The following is a 17031-nucleotide window of genomic DNA, read 5'->3' on the forward strand; positions in this document are numbered from 1 at the left end:
ACGGCTCATCACAAGTCTTTCTATATGTAAACATGGGACTGTCTGAAGTGAACAAGCAGAGAAACTGTGAGCTCTGTCTCCCCCTCCCCATCTCATCAAGACAGTGGAGACACCTGCCTTTATTCTTCTGATACCTGAGAGTTATGGGATCTTGGCTCTTCCTGGAGGACCTCCCATAACAGCTAACTCAAAACTAGTAAATGTCAGTAATAAAATTCCTATGCTGGCACTGCTTTTTTTTTTTTTTTTATAATCCTCACAGGATTATAAACAATTTTACAGCCTCAGGCAAAAAGGAGAGTAGGCTCCTCGTTCCCTCGACAGCCCTCACCTCTGCTGAGGATGCCGCTTACCCTCACTGGATGGTGCAATAGCACTGTCATCCCATTCTAGGTTGGTTGAGGTGATGGAGTTGGAGGAGTTGAGCGACAGATTGTCTGAGCCATGGACCGAGCTGGGGAGACGATCCTCGAAGTCCAGCAGGTATTGTGGTTTGTAATATTCTGGCATATAGGGAGCCACATCCAGGTACGGCCCATCCTAGAGGAGAGAGAGCGAGAGACAGAGCCCAAATCAGTCCTGTATCCCTGCAAGGTAACTATGGTGTCAGCCCACCACTTATTCCTGCAGAACATTGTAAATTCATGTCATGTCCCTCATCGCTTAGATCTTAGATGGACAGGTAGTGAGATGGTATGGAAGACATTCTGACCAGATCCAGCTCGAAGCGAATGAATTCCAATCCAGAGACCAGCGTCAGGAACAGAGTTAGGTGATCGTGGCTGCAGACCAGTGAGTTCCTGAAACAGAGAAAGAAACGTGGAATGTAAAAGCACTGAAATGCTGGTGCCCGGAACAAGGAATATCCATCAGTACATAAAATGGGCAGAAGCAGGGTCCAGCGACAGCGCATGTCCATTAGCAGAGAGACCGGAAAAGGATAAGATCCAGCAACGGGGAATTATCCATCAGCTAGTGCCTGAGGCCATGCCACCAACTTCTGTCATTATAAGTATTGGTATATGCAGGTAAAACTTCTGTCATTATAAGTATTGGTATATGCAGGTAAAACTTCTGTCATTATAAGTATTGGTATATGCAGGTAAAACTTCTGTCATTATAAGTATTGGTATATGCAGGTAAAACTTCTGTCATTATAAGTATTGGTATATGCAGGTAAAACTTCTGTCATTATAAGTATTGGTATATGCAGGTAAAACTTCTGTCATTATAAGTATTGGTATATGCAGGTATGTCATGCCAGTACTTTTCTGAGATGATGGGCAAAACTGCCGCATCTCTTTATAGCGAGCAGTGTTAAAAAACAGAGTCTACCTACCATGAAATTTAAAAAGTGTTTACAGATATTGGGCACTTTTATAAACCTCTGTATCGTACCCAGTGACAGCTGCCCTCCTACAAGGCATCTTGTTCAAAATTCTTTAGCTGTAGGAACCTGTCATCTGCTGAGCCTTCATTGCCACTTGCTACTCACACAATGCCCTTTGTAGGAAGCCACACTGCAGCTCTACTCACTTGAAGTAGTATTTATGGAGTAAGTTCTGATTCTCCTGGAAGAGCCGCAGGTAGCTTTCCAGGGAGTTCTCATTGAGGGCCAGGTACAACCAGGCTCGACCTGAAATAAAGACACAAGGTGATTGTCAGGTCCCAATGTCTTCCAATTCTCCCAGGATAGTAAAATTAAATGTCTTTTTATTTTAAAGCTGGGCTATGAAACTGACCTTGGAGGCATGGCCACCGAGCCTGTCCTTAGGCAAGTACAAAAGTACCTACAGGCACTTGCTGCTGCTTTAGATTTTTCATGGAGACCACATTTAGACTGGAAATATGATTTACCTGCATTATTTCCCAGTCCCATAACGCCTCCAACAACCATGGCTAAAACTGTGCCCGCTGTGGAATAATGTGCAAAACTGAGGGACGGCAATTCATTGACCTGCAAACATTTCTAGACTGCCTCCGGGGCCATGAATAGGCTGCTCAAAGAGGCACACAAAAGTTTACCCAAATTACAAAGACAAACAGTTAAAAAAAAAAAAACAAATTAAAAACAAATTAAATCAGTAGCATAGCAAGCATCAACAAAAAAAAAAAAAAAAAAAAAAAAAATCACACAGAAACCATAATCCTGCATTCTGGGCAGCACCGAACCCCTGGATTAGGTGGGTATCCTCGTTAGCTGTGAAAATGGCTCTGAAAAACTGCCCTGTGTATAGGGGTTCACACACCAGGGTTGTAGTGTATCGGCTGGCACTGTGCCAAGAATACTCCCCATGCCCGTTCCTTTCACCTAGTGGGAACCTGGAAGACTACAGACAGAGCCCCCCACCGGCTGAAAGATGTGTTCCTGCCTGGCATGCCCCCTGTGGGAGGGCTTGGGGCTCAGTGAAAGGGAGGAGGCCTGTGTGTACGACTTACATAGGCCACCTCCAGGATTTCTTGTGGCCCTAGGGGGCTGCGCAGGAAGGCAGGCTGCCGCCACCAAGCTCAGAGCGAATGTCTTATAGCATTTGGGAGCATTGCTTCCGAATCTTAACAGGCAAATAAAAGACCTTATATTATAAAGAATACCCTGCTCATAAAAAAAAAAAGAAGAAATTACAGAGTCGAACCAGGTGCTCACGTAGGTCTGGTACCGTGAACAACACTGCCCAGCACTCCAGGGTGCTGGGGTCAGTCTGTTCAGCTTCTGGTGTGTGAAGTCTCTTTGGAATGGCGATAATTTAATATCAATTCTCGCCCTCCCAGGCTGGCCCCCACATGATATACTACATCTACCCCAAAGCGAGAGGTGCATCTTACATTCCCTCCCATCGTGTTTGGATCAGAAAGGGCTGCGCATTGGGCCTGCAAACTCTTAGGGAGCTTCCTGGGGAATAAGTAATTATCGAAGGGGAAACAGGCTCGTAGGGGAGGTGACTAGAGCGGGGGAGGGGGGGGGAGCAGCCGGGAGAAAAGTCCATGTGTACAACATGTAGCTGGGGTGCCATCTTGGGGATCGGGGCTAAAAATCTCAAAGTACTGCAAGAATCCAACATTGCCACGGATCCTCAGCCTGTATCCATTTCAAAGCCTGGGAAGCCTCGATGATGGGCGCGACAGCTCACAAGTCTCAAACGCCTTCTAATTCTAATCCAGCCCCTTTTTGTGTCCGTTACCATCGGTTCAACGTACGGGCCCTTATGTTTCTGTGAAGCAGGGAGGGAAAAAAAAAAAATCTCGCATTTCTGTTGGTCAGAAAATGTTGGCAGACTTCAGCGCTCCATGCCCTCGCTTTCAGGTATCTTTAATGCCCCATAAGTAACCAGCAAGCTCATTTCACCTGCAGGTCGATTAGAGGTCAGCGGCTCCCCAGGTGTAAAATCCGGAAAACCGCCAGCATGGGGGTAACCCGCAAGGGGCGGCATTGCAACTACAAGAAACTTGCCGGGCAGACAGGATGGACCATTTGGTCTTTATCTGCCGTCATTGCTAGGTTACGAAGCAAAATAAAAAAGACACAAACACAATTCATTTAACAACAATTTAAAAGAAAGATGCACTCTCTGGACTTAGTGCAACAGCTCAGAAACAGTTACTACTCACCCCTTAGCCATCAAAATTATTGTATTATTATTTATTCAGTTTGATGGACTGCCCTTTGAGACAATGTCAAGGAGCTTTACAATAAAATCCAGTAAGTTATAAAAACTACTGCAGCCTTTATTTTTTTAAAAATAATTTAAGCAGTTTCTTTCCCATTACCCCGAACGGCAGAAAAATCCATGTTTCAAATGACTGGTCCATGTATTGTGTGTGGGACGTCACTGGAGACATCACATCCAACATGAACCAGAGTCGGCGTGTGCCTACTCATCTTGTTCAACGTGGCTGACCCCAAAAGCTAGATCAAACTAACAGGTAAGTATGATATGAAAATAAACATTTTAACATATATATGGTTCATCATACTCGTGCCAGCAAAGACCTGAAGGTCTTCAATGCAATCATCCTCCCAAAACCCGGCTGAGAGATCACGGGTCAAGCAAGGAAACCCAGAAACAGCTATTTTTAGCAGTTTTCTCCACCGCTTTTGAGTTCTCATTTGATGACACAAGGTCATTAAGGTCCCACCAGGACCTGACAACCTCTTCTCTTAGCCTAATATTTCTTCTCTCTCTCTCTCTTTTTTTTTTTTTTTTTTTTAAGGTACAGAACTGCAGGTTTTGCATCTCCTCCATCTGCTGGAGACAGAGAAATACTGAGGAGCTGCAGGTGGCACCCTGGGTTAAGAGACGGTGTCTGCAAAACTTTCTGTCTCCATGGAAGGGAGGCAAAACCCAGGAGTCTGGACTGATCTGGGTACCTTCAGGGAATGAAGGACCTCAGATAAAGACCAAAATCGTCCATCCCATCTACCCAAATAGGTTTTTAGGGTTACAGCTGCCACAACAAGTAAAAGTTAATACAGGTTAGCCCAGTGCTTCATTTCCATAGGTTCCTCTGAGGTTGATATTCATCGTCACTTAGCCAGATAAGTTTGGGCTTATCTAGCTACCTGGCGCTTTTTGAATTTTCAGTTGTGTTCAGCAACTACCATGTAGTTGGATAATTATTCGGTTAAATAATGGGCAGGATGGTGGTGTTCTGGGGCAAGGCTACTTATCCAGCTAAGGTAGCCGGATAAATTAAACCTGCTATTGAGCAGGTCTAAAATTAGATGCGCAGCTAAGTTAGCAGGCTATGTTTATCTGGCTCTCTCAGCCAGATAGTGGCTGAATATCTTCCTCTCTGTGTTTATCCCACGCCCTTTTGAATTCCATCGGTGTTTTGTCTTGAATGCCTCCTCCAGGAGAGCTCTCCAGGTATCTGCCACCCTGATACTGTTCCAGAGTCTACTCACTCCCCACCCCCTGGAGTTTCATATGATGACCCCTAGTTCCACATCTAGTTTTCCACTGGCCCGGTCACGTTGCTTTGCTGCCTTCAGATCATCAGACACCGTCACCCCGAGGTCTCTCTCCTGGTCTGTGCACATCACTCTCCCCACCTCCCCACCTCGTACAGCTCCTTTGGATTTCTGCACTCCAACTGCAGGACTCTGCACTTAATTGCCAAGCCTTCAACCACGCCTCAAGCTCTCAGAACGCTTCTAATTCTGTCTACTCTCTCGCAGATCTTAGCATCATCCGCAAAAGGCAAAAAGCCTTTCCTTTAAACCCCTCCACAATAATCGCTCACAAAGATATTGGAGTGGCTCCGGGATCAGCTCTGCTCATCAATCAGAGCGACGCTCATTCGATTACCGTAGAAGCCTTTCAGGCCTTTGCTGGCGCACGTACGACGACTCACAAAGCGTGTTTCATTATTTTTACATGATACTTACTTGGGTGGTGCAATTTTCCTTAAGTCTTGCTTGCTCCCAGGCATGCAAGGGGGGTCAGCTTAAAGAATACATCTTAACAATAAGAGACAAAAATAGCACCGTCACAATAAAAATTCCAAGCTGATAAGGGGCAAGTGATTGGTTACATCTGCTTCTGAACTACTGAGCAACGCACAGAGAGTCCAACCTCCTGGATCCTCCCCAGTTACTCACTGCGGCCCAGGTGGGTAGCGACATGCTGGAGCACCTCAATCTGCCGGACGGCCTCCCTGCGGGTGAAATGCACCACCAGCACCCAGTATCCGGAGGAGATATCCTGCAGCCTGCCAGAATGGGTCAACAGTGAGAGATCAGAAGGAGGGAGGCAGAATCCAACCAGGGGACCGAATGCTGTCACCAGGAAAGCTCAGTCAGACGCATTAGACAGCTACATAGGGATAAAGGCTGGAAGAGGGGCCAACCAGTAGCCAGTGGGGCTCAGGATCATGCCCTGGTTGAAGCAGCTCTCCAAATCCTCTGAAGGATGGCAGAGCTCGGCGGGTCCTACCCCACACCACCATCGTCTAATGATTAACCACAGAGTGGCCGTGGAAGCAGGGAGTGGCCCCGCCATGTCAGTCACAGACGGATCCTTCTATAACCACACACACACACCCACCCTGCTTTACTCTCTCTTCTCAGCTTTTTACTTTAAGCATTATTTACATTTTATTCTATGATGGGCAAACTGGATACCTAAGGAGAACCGTGAATTCTTGGAACGCCAAGGTCTTAAAGCAGCACAGGTGACTCTCAAACCTGTTTTTACCAGGTTGGCCTGATGGCTTAGAAGCCGTGCTGCCACGTGGAGGACCCAAGTTTGAATCCAGGTCGGCTGGGGATGCCGTGGAAGAGGCAGTGTTTCGTGCCGGACCTTCGGGGGGGGGGGGGGGGAGGGGAACCGCAGTCCAAGGCTCCTGACCATCCCCACAATGACGGGGGCGGGGATTACAAAGTAGGGGGGGAAAAAATCGCCTGGGTAGTTGCAAATGAAGGCTCGTAGCAGCATAGTTCCAGGTCCGATGGAGCTGGTAGCCCGAAGGAGCCAAAAATACAATTTAAAAAAAAAATGAAAATGTTTCAGTGATGGGTCTAACACAGCGTACTGTATCGGGAGCTGAATGCAAGCTCAGCTCAGATTAGCCAGCTGGGGGGGGGATGTGCCTCTCGCCGCTCCCTCCTCCTCAATCCCTGATCAGAGCTCCTCTCTACTCTACCTGGGTATCAAGTCAGAACGGTGCTAGGACAAGGCAAGGGGGCACCGGGAGCACCATACGTCGCTGGACTCTGGTGCACGTGGAGGACTGCCTTAGTCATGTGTCGTCACTCATGTTACAGCATCCTATGCTACCTCAGGCTAAAATGTTGCTGTAAGAACTCCATTTGGGTGTTTATGGAGTCCTTTTCAAACTGCAATCAATAAAATCCATGCTTTTAGTGCTACTCAGTTCTTTTCACATTAGTTTGCATGATCAGTTGCAAAATGGTAAGGTATCGTAAAAACTCCCAGTGGAGAAAGATGAATGCAGATTTGTTTAGGACTTTAATTTAAAATCTCTTCTTTTTTAAATACCCAGCTTCCAGCAGGGGCCTGTTTTTAAGATGTGGGGGGGTGACCACTGCGGCAGGAGGCAGGGATATGCAAGCTGCTTCACAGGGTCCTGGTGATGGGAGGAGGATCCAGGCAGCCATGTCTGTTTTTTTTCTGCATCTATTTCACTCTACCACGCTGAAATAATGCAGCAATTTCACAAAACATACAAACACCTGCAGTATAAGAGCAGACAAGGCAGTGCCGTGTCTACCTGCTAAAAGTAACGTCTGTTAAAAGAAAACCATAAGGTTAGCAAACGTTTGAGATTCAAGAGTCCTTCCCTCAGCTAAGGACAAAATGATCTCAGGTCTCTGGGACATTTATCAGGCTGGCAAACGTTATCACCTTTACCCGTCTCTTTTTTTGGTTTTCTTCAACAGAGAATAAACAGAGAAGTTGCAACGGCCCATGAGTTCAAAGGGGGCTCATTCTGCCACTGCTTCCAGCGCACGGGTCCTGCAGTAAGAAAGCCGGGCCCCTCATCGGAGTCTTGGAAACGGCAAACTGGATTTCCACATCCGGGAACGTGGACGGGGGTCCTAATCCCTCAGGCTCAGAGACTAATATTTGTTCTTAACACAGGACTCACTGAGCAGGACGGCAGATAAGGACCGTCCGGGCCCATCCAGGCTGCCCAATTTATTTCCTGCTGCAGTGCCATAAACTCCCGACGATCTCTGCCTTTCCCTTCGCTTTTTCAGATTTATTTTATTTATTTAGGCGTTTTATATACCGTCGTTCCAAAAGGACGACGCAACAGCTTACAAAATCTGGATTCGTGTTCATGCTCAACCTTCACATACTGGGACAGCGTTCATATTCTGGGTCAACACAATAGCAATACATATCCTAGTTCATATTCATACATTTTCTAGGTCAGCACAAAGCAAATAAATAATCTAAGTTATATTCATACATTTCTAGGGATCCTCTGTACCTATTCCAGGCTTCCTTTAATTTGGTTACTGTTTTTGCCTCTGTGTAACAGCACCTTTTTCCATAAAGACATTTTTTGTTTTAAATTCATTTATTTTCCAATTAATGTTAACAGCAAATAATGAAAAATAACCTGTCTAATGGTCAATCCTTCCCAGTTACTGTTAGAGTCTGATTATTACCAAAGTTAAATAAAACAACTTTGTGTTGAACTTCTTATGCAATGGTCTGTCCTATTATTTTTTCGAGAAACAAAAAGCCTGTATAGATGAGAATCATCTTCTCAGAAGGCCGTGCTTTGAATACCGTAACGTCTTGATGACTATGAAGAAATCTGTGCTGTGAAATCGCTCTGGGATTACAGAGACCCTCCTGGGGCAGACGTCCCTCCCCCCCCCCCATCTAAACACTGGCCTGTGTCAGGCTTAATGGGTCTGAACTAATGTATGTAAGGTAAGTACATGATTTGCTCTTGCAAGAAAGAAAGTTTGTGCTCAAGGAGGTATTTTGGGAATAGATCTGGAGCGTGGTTTTAAAAACCTTTTTTTATATATGTGAAAGTCTACAATACAAATGTGTTCAACACAGTTATGAGGTCGCATTTATTGGCAGTAGGTTATTCAATTAGAGGTAGTAATCAAAACTTCTTACCTACCGAATAATCTTCATGTAAGCAGATTGCATTTTTCAGTCTTTGCCTGCATTGGGGACTGCAGGAAACTGCCACCCAATGGATTTGGTAGAGGCCAAAAACAGTGTTGAAGCTCGGGAAAGCCTGAGATAAGCACAGGGAATCCTTAGGGGTGGGAAAGCAAGTTAGAGATCAAGGGGACTCTGTGGTATTCCAACAGGAAGGAAAACATGGGCAACTGAGATGGCCCTGGCTGATCTTTATATGCTGCCTGTTATATTTGGCTGTACACGCAAGACTCTGTGTTGTGTTCACTTGCCGACACGTTTATCATGAAATCTTACTGTATCCCTCAGGAGAGCTGCCCAGTAAAGATCTGGCGACTCTCTATACCTGCCACGGTTCTTCTTACCCGTACAGCAGTGCATGGTCCAGGTGCTCACACAGTCTCTGCAGGACTTTGTCGTGGTTCCTGATGGCCGGCGTCTCGTCCTCGCAAGCAGCAAAGTAACTCTGCAACTGCACAGAAACATCAGAGCCTGAAATGGGACCCCATGTAATCCAAAACCTTTCTACCGCAGAGGTGCCCAAGCAAGACAAGGCAAAACGGTCAACAGCAGCATCGTGGCAACAGTCCGAATCACACAAGCTTAAGAATCAGCGACAAACATTCTGAGCTGCGCGGGCGAGCGATTTCTGCGGGTCCCCTTTTCACCTCACCGTGAAGGGAAGCTGCCAGCTCCGGTGCAAAGAGAACGGATCCAGGGGATCACCTGGCCAATCTGACTCCCCCTCTCCCCACCAGAGCTGTAGCACTCAGCTTTCTGTAGTGGCATGACAATTTTACATGTGTCGCCAGGTTAATATTCAAAAGGATTAAAATAAAAGGGTAGGAAAAGAAGGAAAAAACAGAAAAAGGGTATTAAGTCAAGTAAAGGTAGAGGTTACAGGAAGTCCAGCATCAGAGACACGACTCAGGTTTTGGTGCTGGTCCGTACTGGTCCTGGTGACAGGATCCTGCTTTTTTTTGCTGCTCTAGTGGCCGTTTCTCCTCCTTCCCCCAGAGTTTTCCTTGCTCTTGCTTTTGTGGGATGCCTTGGATTTTTCTCCATCTGATCTGGGAAATCTGCACCTCTGATCTCTTTGTATTTTACACAGCACAGGAGGACATGCATTTCTGTTTCTTTCTGTCCAGTGCTGCATTGCATGCAGAATCTGGCTGCTTGGAGCTTCTAATTCAGTTTTTGTCTGCAGCTTTCTATTTCTAGTTTGCAGTCACTTATCCTGCATTTGGTGAGGGTCTGCCTATGTTTTGCACATGTGACCGAGGTGAGGGATTCTGCTAATCTGTATTTTCTGTGTAGAGATCTGTAGCAGTACAGCTTGCTCTGTTTTCCAATTTGCTCCTCCCAATAGGAGGTGTAATGGTATTCTAGGGCATGTTGCAATATTTGCATTGCCACTTTTTTGTAAGCCTGCTTGTAGTAGTTTAAGTCATAAGAACATGCCATACTGGGTCAGACCAAAGGTCCATCAAGCCCAGCATCCTGTTTCCAACAGTGGCCAATCCAGGCCATAAGAACCTGGCAAGTACCCAAAAACTAAGTATATGTCATGTTACTGTTGCTAGCAATAGCAGTGGCTATTTTCTAAGTCAACTTAATTAATAGCAGGGTTTTAATGCTGGATTGGTATGGCAGGTTTGCTAAATAGGTGCAGCGTGTGTTTTTCCCAGGGTTGTGTGTATCCTGGTAGTGAAGGGAGTTTTGTTCTACTGTTATTGAGGTGACACCAGGATTTGAGATATATTTTTTTGCATGGTGATGGCCCCCAGACCAGCAACACCCAACACTCCTGCTGAGATAGGAGCCAGAATTTTTGTATTTCACAAAATATCTTGAGCAAACCAATTACAGCTTTCCCAGGAAGGCCAACTGACTTTGGAATTTCATATTTTTTCCCTGTAAACTGGAGTAAAACAATTAGGTGAACGAGATGATTTCAAGACCATTTATTTTTCCTTAAGCCTGCTCAGCATAAGTACAAGGTAAAGTGGCATCAGCCTCTCATTTTCACACTTAATACAGAACTTGCAACCACACACAGCGGCACTTTAAGACCACATGAGACTCCCGTAACTTACACCATCTAATGGTGTAAGGCCTCAACCAAGTCTTCTAGGCCCAGTACGATGCGAACCAGTGGATTATTTATCTATCAGGGGCAGTTAAAAATTGTCTTGTGTGAGAACCCACCTGAGCATCGATGCAAAAGTCTGGGAAGAAAAAAAATTAAAAAAAACACACACACACATTCTGCTGTTTCAGCTCAGAATCACGTGCTCCCATAGCCAGATCTGTAACGAAGCCCAAACTTAGCTAAACAATGCCTCAGAGAAGCTCCCTCTGCATTTAATGCACTTATCCGTGTTCCAGCATCCCACCTTAAAACCAGCGCAGGTCGGGCATCCCTGCAAAAGCTTGAATGGCATTAAACCCGCAACATTTCCTCCGAAATCTGAAAGCCAACCTTTGCCAGCCTCTGCACATCACCATTGTTGGGAGGGAGAACTTCAAATGGCCACCCTGGGTGGTCCTGGGGAGGAGAAGATGTGACCGGCTCGGAAGGGGCCTCTGACACCGCCACCCGTCCACAGGTCACGGACGCATCGCAGCGGCTGCACAGCTTAGCTCTGCTGTGCAAGGGGGGGGCTGCGATTGTGAACCCAATCTCCAGCACCAGAGACAAAAATAATCATGGAAGGGCACGGCCCTGCGCTCTTTTAGTATTCCAAGTGCAATCTTTTTCCAAAACTGGGCCTGGAAAACTCATTCTGGGGCTTTTGTTTTTTGTGTGTGTTTAGCAAGCTCAGAGTAGTGGAGGACAGGACAAATCGGACAACCGAAAGGGGAACAGGTGATCAATCTGCAATGCTTAGGTTCTTCAGCTGTGCTCTCTCTCCCTTGCTTCCCGCCCCTACAGAGCGGGGGGAGTTCTCCTACCTGTGAGGCAACCGAAAGCTGAACATGGTTTGGTGGGTGGGAGGGGGAACAGGGCCCGATATTGCAGCTTGGAGCCGTAGAGCTGGCAAGGCCCAGAGCGGCACCAACTTCAAGGGTGTTATAAAACCAAGGCCCCTCGCTCTGGGCACATGCCAAGGCCATTGGTATTCCCAGTACAGTGCTCCCAGCGACAAAAGCCCAGGCCTCATTGCACAACAGGCAGAGTTGGCACCGGGGTCCAATTTTAAAGCACAAACACTTGTGCCGTCAATGAAGTGCCTCGAGTTTTCTGTGGTCTGTTTCAGTTAATAGAGGAAAGGCCATTGCAAAACCTAGGAGCTGGGCACAAAGAAACAGAAGAAAAAATTGCTGAGCCAAAAAAAAACAAAAACCCCCACCCCACAAAGCAGCAAGGTTTAATCTGCGTGTTACACACGAGCAGGGCCCCCCCACGTTTTGTGAACCCCACCACCCTCTCCCGCCTATGAAGGACGCTCTCTCTTGGACCCCTCCCCGTGTAAAAACTAAAAATTGGTGCCCCGTCTCCCCCTGGCAACGGGAGCTTCAGCACAGCGCTGCCTCCTTCAGTAGTGGCTCCAGCGCAGCATCCCCCCCCCTTTCTCCGTCTCCCCACATGATGTGGAAGGGTGCCAGGGGCAGGAGGGTGCTGGGGGTGGCACAGCAGCGCAGGTCGGGCACCCCAAAAGCCGACCCCCGGCTTTCTCTCTGCTACCCCTGCTCTTCCTGTTGACAGCCCGGCCCCGGCCCGGCCCAAGAAAGGAGGGGGGGGAGGGAAGGGGTGGAGGACAGGAGACTGAAAGGTATGAGAGAGCAAAGAGGAAGAGGGAGGGAAGGCCAGAAGTTTAAATTTTAAAAAGAGGCACTACTGAGGGAAGAGACTGGGAGAGAGTAGAGTAAGAGAACAAAGAGTGGGAAAAAGGGTAATAAAAAGGAAAAGGAAGAAAAAGTGAAAAATAACTGAACTTGGGTGAAACAAAAAAAAAAGGAATAAAAGAATTTATCCAGGCACACAGAACATCTGAAGGGAAAAAACACAGAGTCAAACATGACTGAAGACTCTATGAAGAATTACAAAGGGGAATAAAATAGTAGTGGGGGTTTCATTACCACCCACCAGGCCAAAATGAACAGACAATGAAACGCTAAAAGAAAGTAAGGAAGCTGCAAACTCAGCAGCACAGTAACAATGGGAGATTTCACTAACCCCAGTCCTGACCGGGTGAATGTTACATCAGGTCAGGCCAGGGATGAAATAAGTGACGGCTTCATGGAGCAGCTGGAACGAGAACCAACAAGAAAGGAAACTTGTTTAGACCCGGTCCTTATTTGGTGAGAGCGGTGATGGAGCCACTTAGCAATAGTCATCACATGATCAAATTTGACTTAACTGGAGGAGTTACACTCAAGAAATCTACTGTGACGGCATTTCACTTTCAAAATGGTGACTAGAATAAAATGAGGAAAATGGTTAGGACAAAAAACTGAAAGGAGCAACTGCTAAGGTTAAGAGTTTAGATCAGGCATGCACATGGTTTAAAAATACCATCTTGGAAGCCCGGACCAGATGCATTCCACGCATTAGAAAAGGTGGAAAGAAGCCTAAACGATTACCAGCATGGTTAAAAGGTGAAGTGAGAGAGGCTATAATAGCTAAAAGAACATCTTTCAAGAAATGAAAAAGGGATCCGAATGAAGAAAACAGGAAGCAGCATAAGCACTGGCAAGTTAGATGCAACGCATTGATAAGGAAGGCAAAGAGAGAATTTGAAAAGAAGCTTGCTGTGTAAGCAACAACTCATAAAACATTTTCAGGTACATTAGAGATAAAACTCCTGCGAGGGAGTTAGTTGGACCATTAGATGATCAAGAGGTAAAAGGGGCACTTAGGAACGAAAAAGCCAAGGCAGAGAGACTAAACTAATCTTTTGCTTTCGTATTCACTGAGGAAGATGAAAGAGATAACCATGCCAGAAATGATATTCAAAGGTGATGATTCAGAGGAAATGAAACAAGTCTCAGTGAACCTTGAAGATGTTCTAGGCAAATTGACAAATTAAAGAGTAGCAAATCACCTGGACCAGATGGTATATAGCCAAGAGTGCTAAAAGAACTGAGAAATTAAGTTGACCTGCTATTGGAAATTTGTAAACTATCATCATCATCATCTATGGTACCTGAAGACTGGAGGGTTGCCAATTTTTAAAAAGGAATCCACGAGTGATCCAGGAAACTCCAGACCAGTGAGTGACATCCATGCCAGGCAAAACAATGTAAACTGTCATAAAGAACAAAATTGCTGAACATATAGATCAGCATAGTTTAATGAGATAAAGCCAATATGGATTTAGCCACGGGAAGTCTCGACTCACCAATCTGCTACTTTTTTTTTTTGAGGGCATAAACAAACCTGTAGATAAAAGTGAGCCAGATGATATAGTGTATCTGGATATCCAGAAAGCATTTGACAAAGTTCCTCATGAGAGACTTCTTAGGAAATTAGAAAGTCATGGGATAGGGGCAGTGTCTTACTGTGGACTACCAAATGGTTAAAAGATAGAAAACAGAAAGTTGGGCTAAATGGTAAATTTTCCCAATAGAGAAAGGTGAATAGTGGAGTTCCCCAGGGATCTGTTCTGGGACCACTGCTTTTTTAATATTTTTATAAATGACCTGGAAATGGGAACAAGGAGTGAGGTGATCAAATTTGCCGATGATACAAAATTACTCAAAGTTGTTAAATCACAAGAGGATTTCAAGAGGACCTTGCAAAACCAGGAAACTGGACATGCAAATGTCCACATTAAATTGTATTTGCCAAGTGAAAATCAATTGGACCAGTAACCCAAATTATAGCTCCATAATGCTAAGTTCCACATTAGGAGTCACCACTCAGGAAAAGGATCCAGGCGTCATTGCTGATAATACATTGAAATCTTCTGCTCAGTGTGCAGCAGCAGCCAAAAAAGCAAATAGGACGCCAGGGATTTTTAAGAAAGGAATGGAGAATAAACAGATATCATCATAATGCCTCTATCGCTCCATGGGGCAGTTCTGGTCACCACATCTCAAGAAAGATATAGTAGAATAGGAAAAGGTACAGAGAAGGACAACCAAAGTGAAAGGGGATGGAATGATTCCCCTATTAGGAAAGGCTAAAGAGGTTAGGACTCTTCAGCTTGGAGAAGAGTTGGCTGAGGGGGGATATGGCAGAGGTCTATAAAATAATGAATGGCGTGGAATGCTTAAATGTCAATCAGTTATTTACTCTTTCAAAAAGCACAGACTAAAGGACACATAATGAAGGTACTAGGTAATACATTTAAAACTATTAAGAGAAAATATTTTTTTTACTCAACACAAAAATTCTGGAATTTGTTGCCAGAGGATGTGGTGAAAACTATTAGTGTAGCTGCATTTAAAAATGATTTGGACAAGTTCTTGGAGGAAAAGTCCATTAACCATTATTAAGGGGGAGTTGCAGAAATCCACTGCTTACCCTTGGGATAAGCAGCTTGGAATCTCTCTACCCCTTGGGATCCTGCCAGGTACTTGTGACCTGGCTTGGCCGCTGTTGGCAAAAGGATACTGGGCTTGATGGACGCTTGGTCTGACCCAGTATGGCAAGACTTATGTTCTTATGATATTACACTGCGGAATTGTCTAATGCTTACCAGCAAATCTACCCCAGCAGGAACTCAGGGTCGTGCGCGTATGAGCAGCGAGCCACAAACCTCGAAGAAACTCAGGTCAAGACATTATCACTTCAGCTCTGCACTTAAATAGCAGATGAAGTGACCCCTCCCCATTCCTTCCTCCACAAACAGGGAGAGAAGATTAGATGACCAACTAACAGTATTAACACAGCTTTCAAGATCTAATCAGTAAAAGGAGTAGGGCCCTTTCAGGCTTGCCATATTTTGCATATTAAATTTTGCTTAGACGAATCCATTTCCTGGAAGAGTGTGATATACAAGGCCAGGGGCTGGGACTGCTCTGCACAGGGAAGGAATCGTGTGCTTGCTGGGTCCTAACGTTATACAAAACAGTCCACACGTACTTCTTCTTCAATGTGCAAAACCAGCGCTCTACGCTCGTGTTAGAGCCCGATGCAATAAGGTGCATTCTGCAGCGTGCACCATTTTACCCGCAGTGGGCGCACATTCTGTGTGCGCAAACTTTACTCACGATCCGGCAAGAAATTATGCGCACAAAACCGTGCATGCTGCTTGGCAAACTTGCATGGAAATCCCATGCCAATGAAGGTATTTGCGATTACCCCCCCCCCCCCCCAATGCAGAGAGGGGGCCCTGGGTTAACTCAGGTATTTTGTGTGCACAAAACCAGCACAAATCACGTTGTGTGTGCAATGAAGTCATGCCCACAAAACATGACATCTGTGTGCATAACCCCTGTCTGAGAGACTCCCACTCCGCCACGCAAGTTAAAATGCGGAATCAGCCTGGGCCGAGCGCACATTTTAGCTCGGGTCTGTGCGAACATTTTCAAGTCCCAATGAATCAGCATCAGAAGTTTTGGGTTTTTTTTTTTTGTTTGTTTTTTTTAAAGTGCCTGCATTAAACAGTGCCCTGAATTTCAGCACACACATTGGCCCCTTAGCATTGTAGGCTTACAGCTGGAACTCGGGATCCAGGCCCAGAAGTAATGAAATGTGCATCCAACTATGGCAGAATATAATGGCAATGCTTCCACACTTTGTGTTAACCTCCATGTTAATTTTGTGACCCAGTACCCTCTCCCCTCCGATAGCGAGCACGGTGTTAATTCTGACCCAGCGAGGGGTCCCCTCTTATAAAGAGCAGCGCGTGCTACCCTCCTAGAGCAAGCACAGCGTTAATTCTGTTGGAGGAGTCGGACAGTGTTAAAATAGGGCTCTTCCTACTGGTTGCTGGTGAGAGCTCCCAGAAGAAAAACACCCGTGCTCTGCATTCCCATGCAGCGCCTTTCTTTCACCAGAGGGACACAAAGACAAAACCAGAGACCTCTGGCCCAGTGCAACCTCCCCACCTACAGAGAATGCCTTTCAGCCACAATCCTTGTTAAAGAGGACACTTCAAGCAATCAGTGGTGTTACAAAATCCCACATGCCCCCAGCATTCCCCCCCCCCCCCCCCCCCTCCGGTCAATGCCCGACTGTGCCTCACCCACTATTATAAAACAGCACTAACTCAGATCAAGCACTAAACTTGCTTCTGTTCATGAGATAAGGGATTCCCCATCTGGGAATCTGTCCAAATATAACTTGCAAGCAACCAGCCACGTTCCGGCGTGTCCTCTTTTCTCTCCCCTCCAGCACCATGTCTGCCTGTTCTCATATTCAACAGCAAATCTATCGGTGCCTGGCGTGCAGAGAGCACCTCTGCCCATGGCAGCCAGGCGGGACTCACAATTGCACAGTGCCCTG

At 46.0% G+C, this 17031-nt stretch overlaps 1 protein-coding gene across 1 annotated transcript in view; it reads right to left on the reverse strand.

Moving 5' to 3' along the window:
• PLEKHM2 (pleckstrin homology and RUN domain containing M2) overlaps positions 1–17031 on the reverse strand; it is a 66937-nt gene that overhangs the window by 31757 nt on the left and 18149 nt on the right. The window contains exons 2-6 of the mRNA XM_029577877.1: positions 8999–9105; positions 5600–5709; positions 1537–1636; positions 713–800; positions 354–540 (exon numbers count right to left, since the gene is read on the reverse strand). Of these exons, the coding sequence (XP_029433737.1) occupies positions 354–540; positions 713–800; positions 1537–1636; positions 5600–5709; positions 8999–9105 (592 nt within the window). The remainder of the gene's footprint in view (positions 1–353; positions 541–712; positions 801–1536; positions 1637–5599; positions 5710–8998; positions 9106–17031) is intronic.

The sequence above is a fragment of the Rhinatrema bivittatum genome, chromosome 15 (genome assembly GCF_901001135.1).
Source record: "Rhinatrema bivittatum chromosome 15, aRhiBiv1.1, whole genome shotgun sequence".
NCBI classification, from domain to species: Eukaryota; Metazoa; Chordata; class Amphibia; order Gymnophiona; family Rhinatrematidae; genus Rhinatrema; species Rhinatrema bivittatum.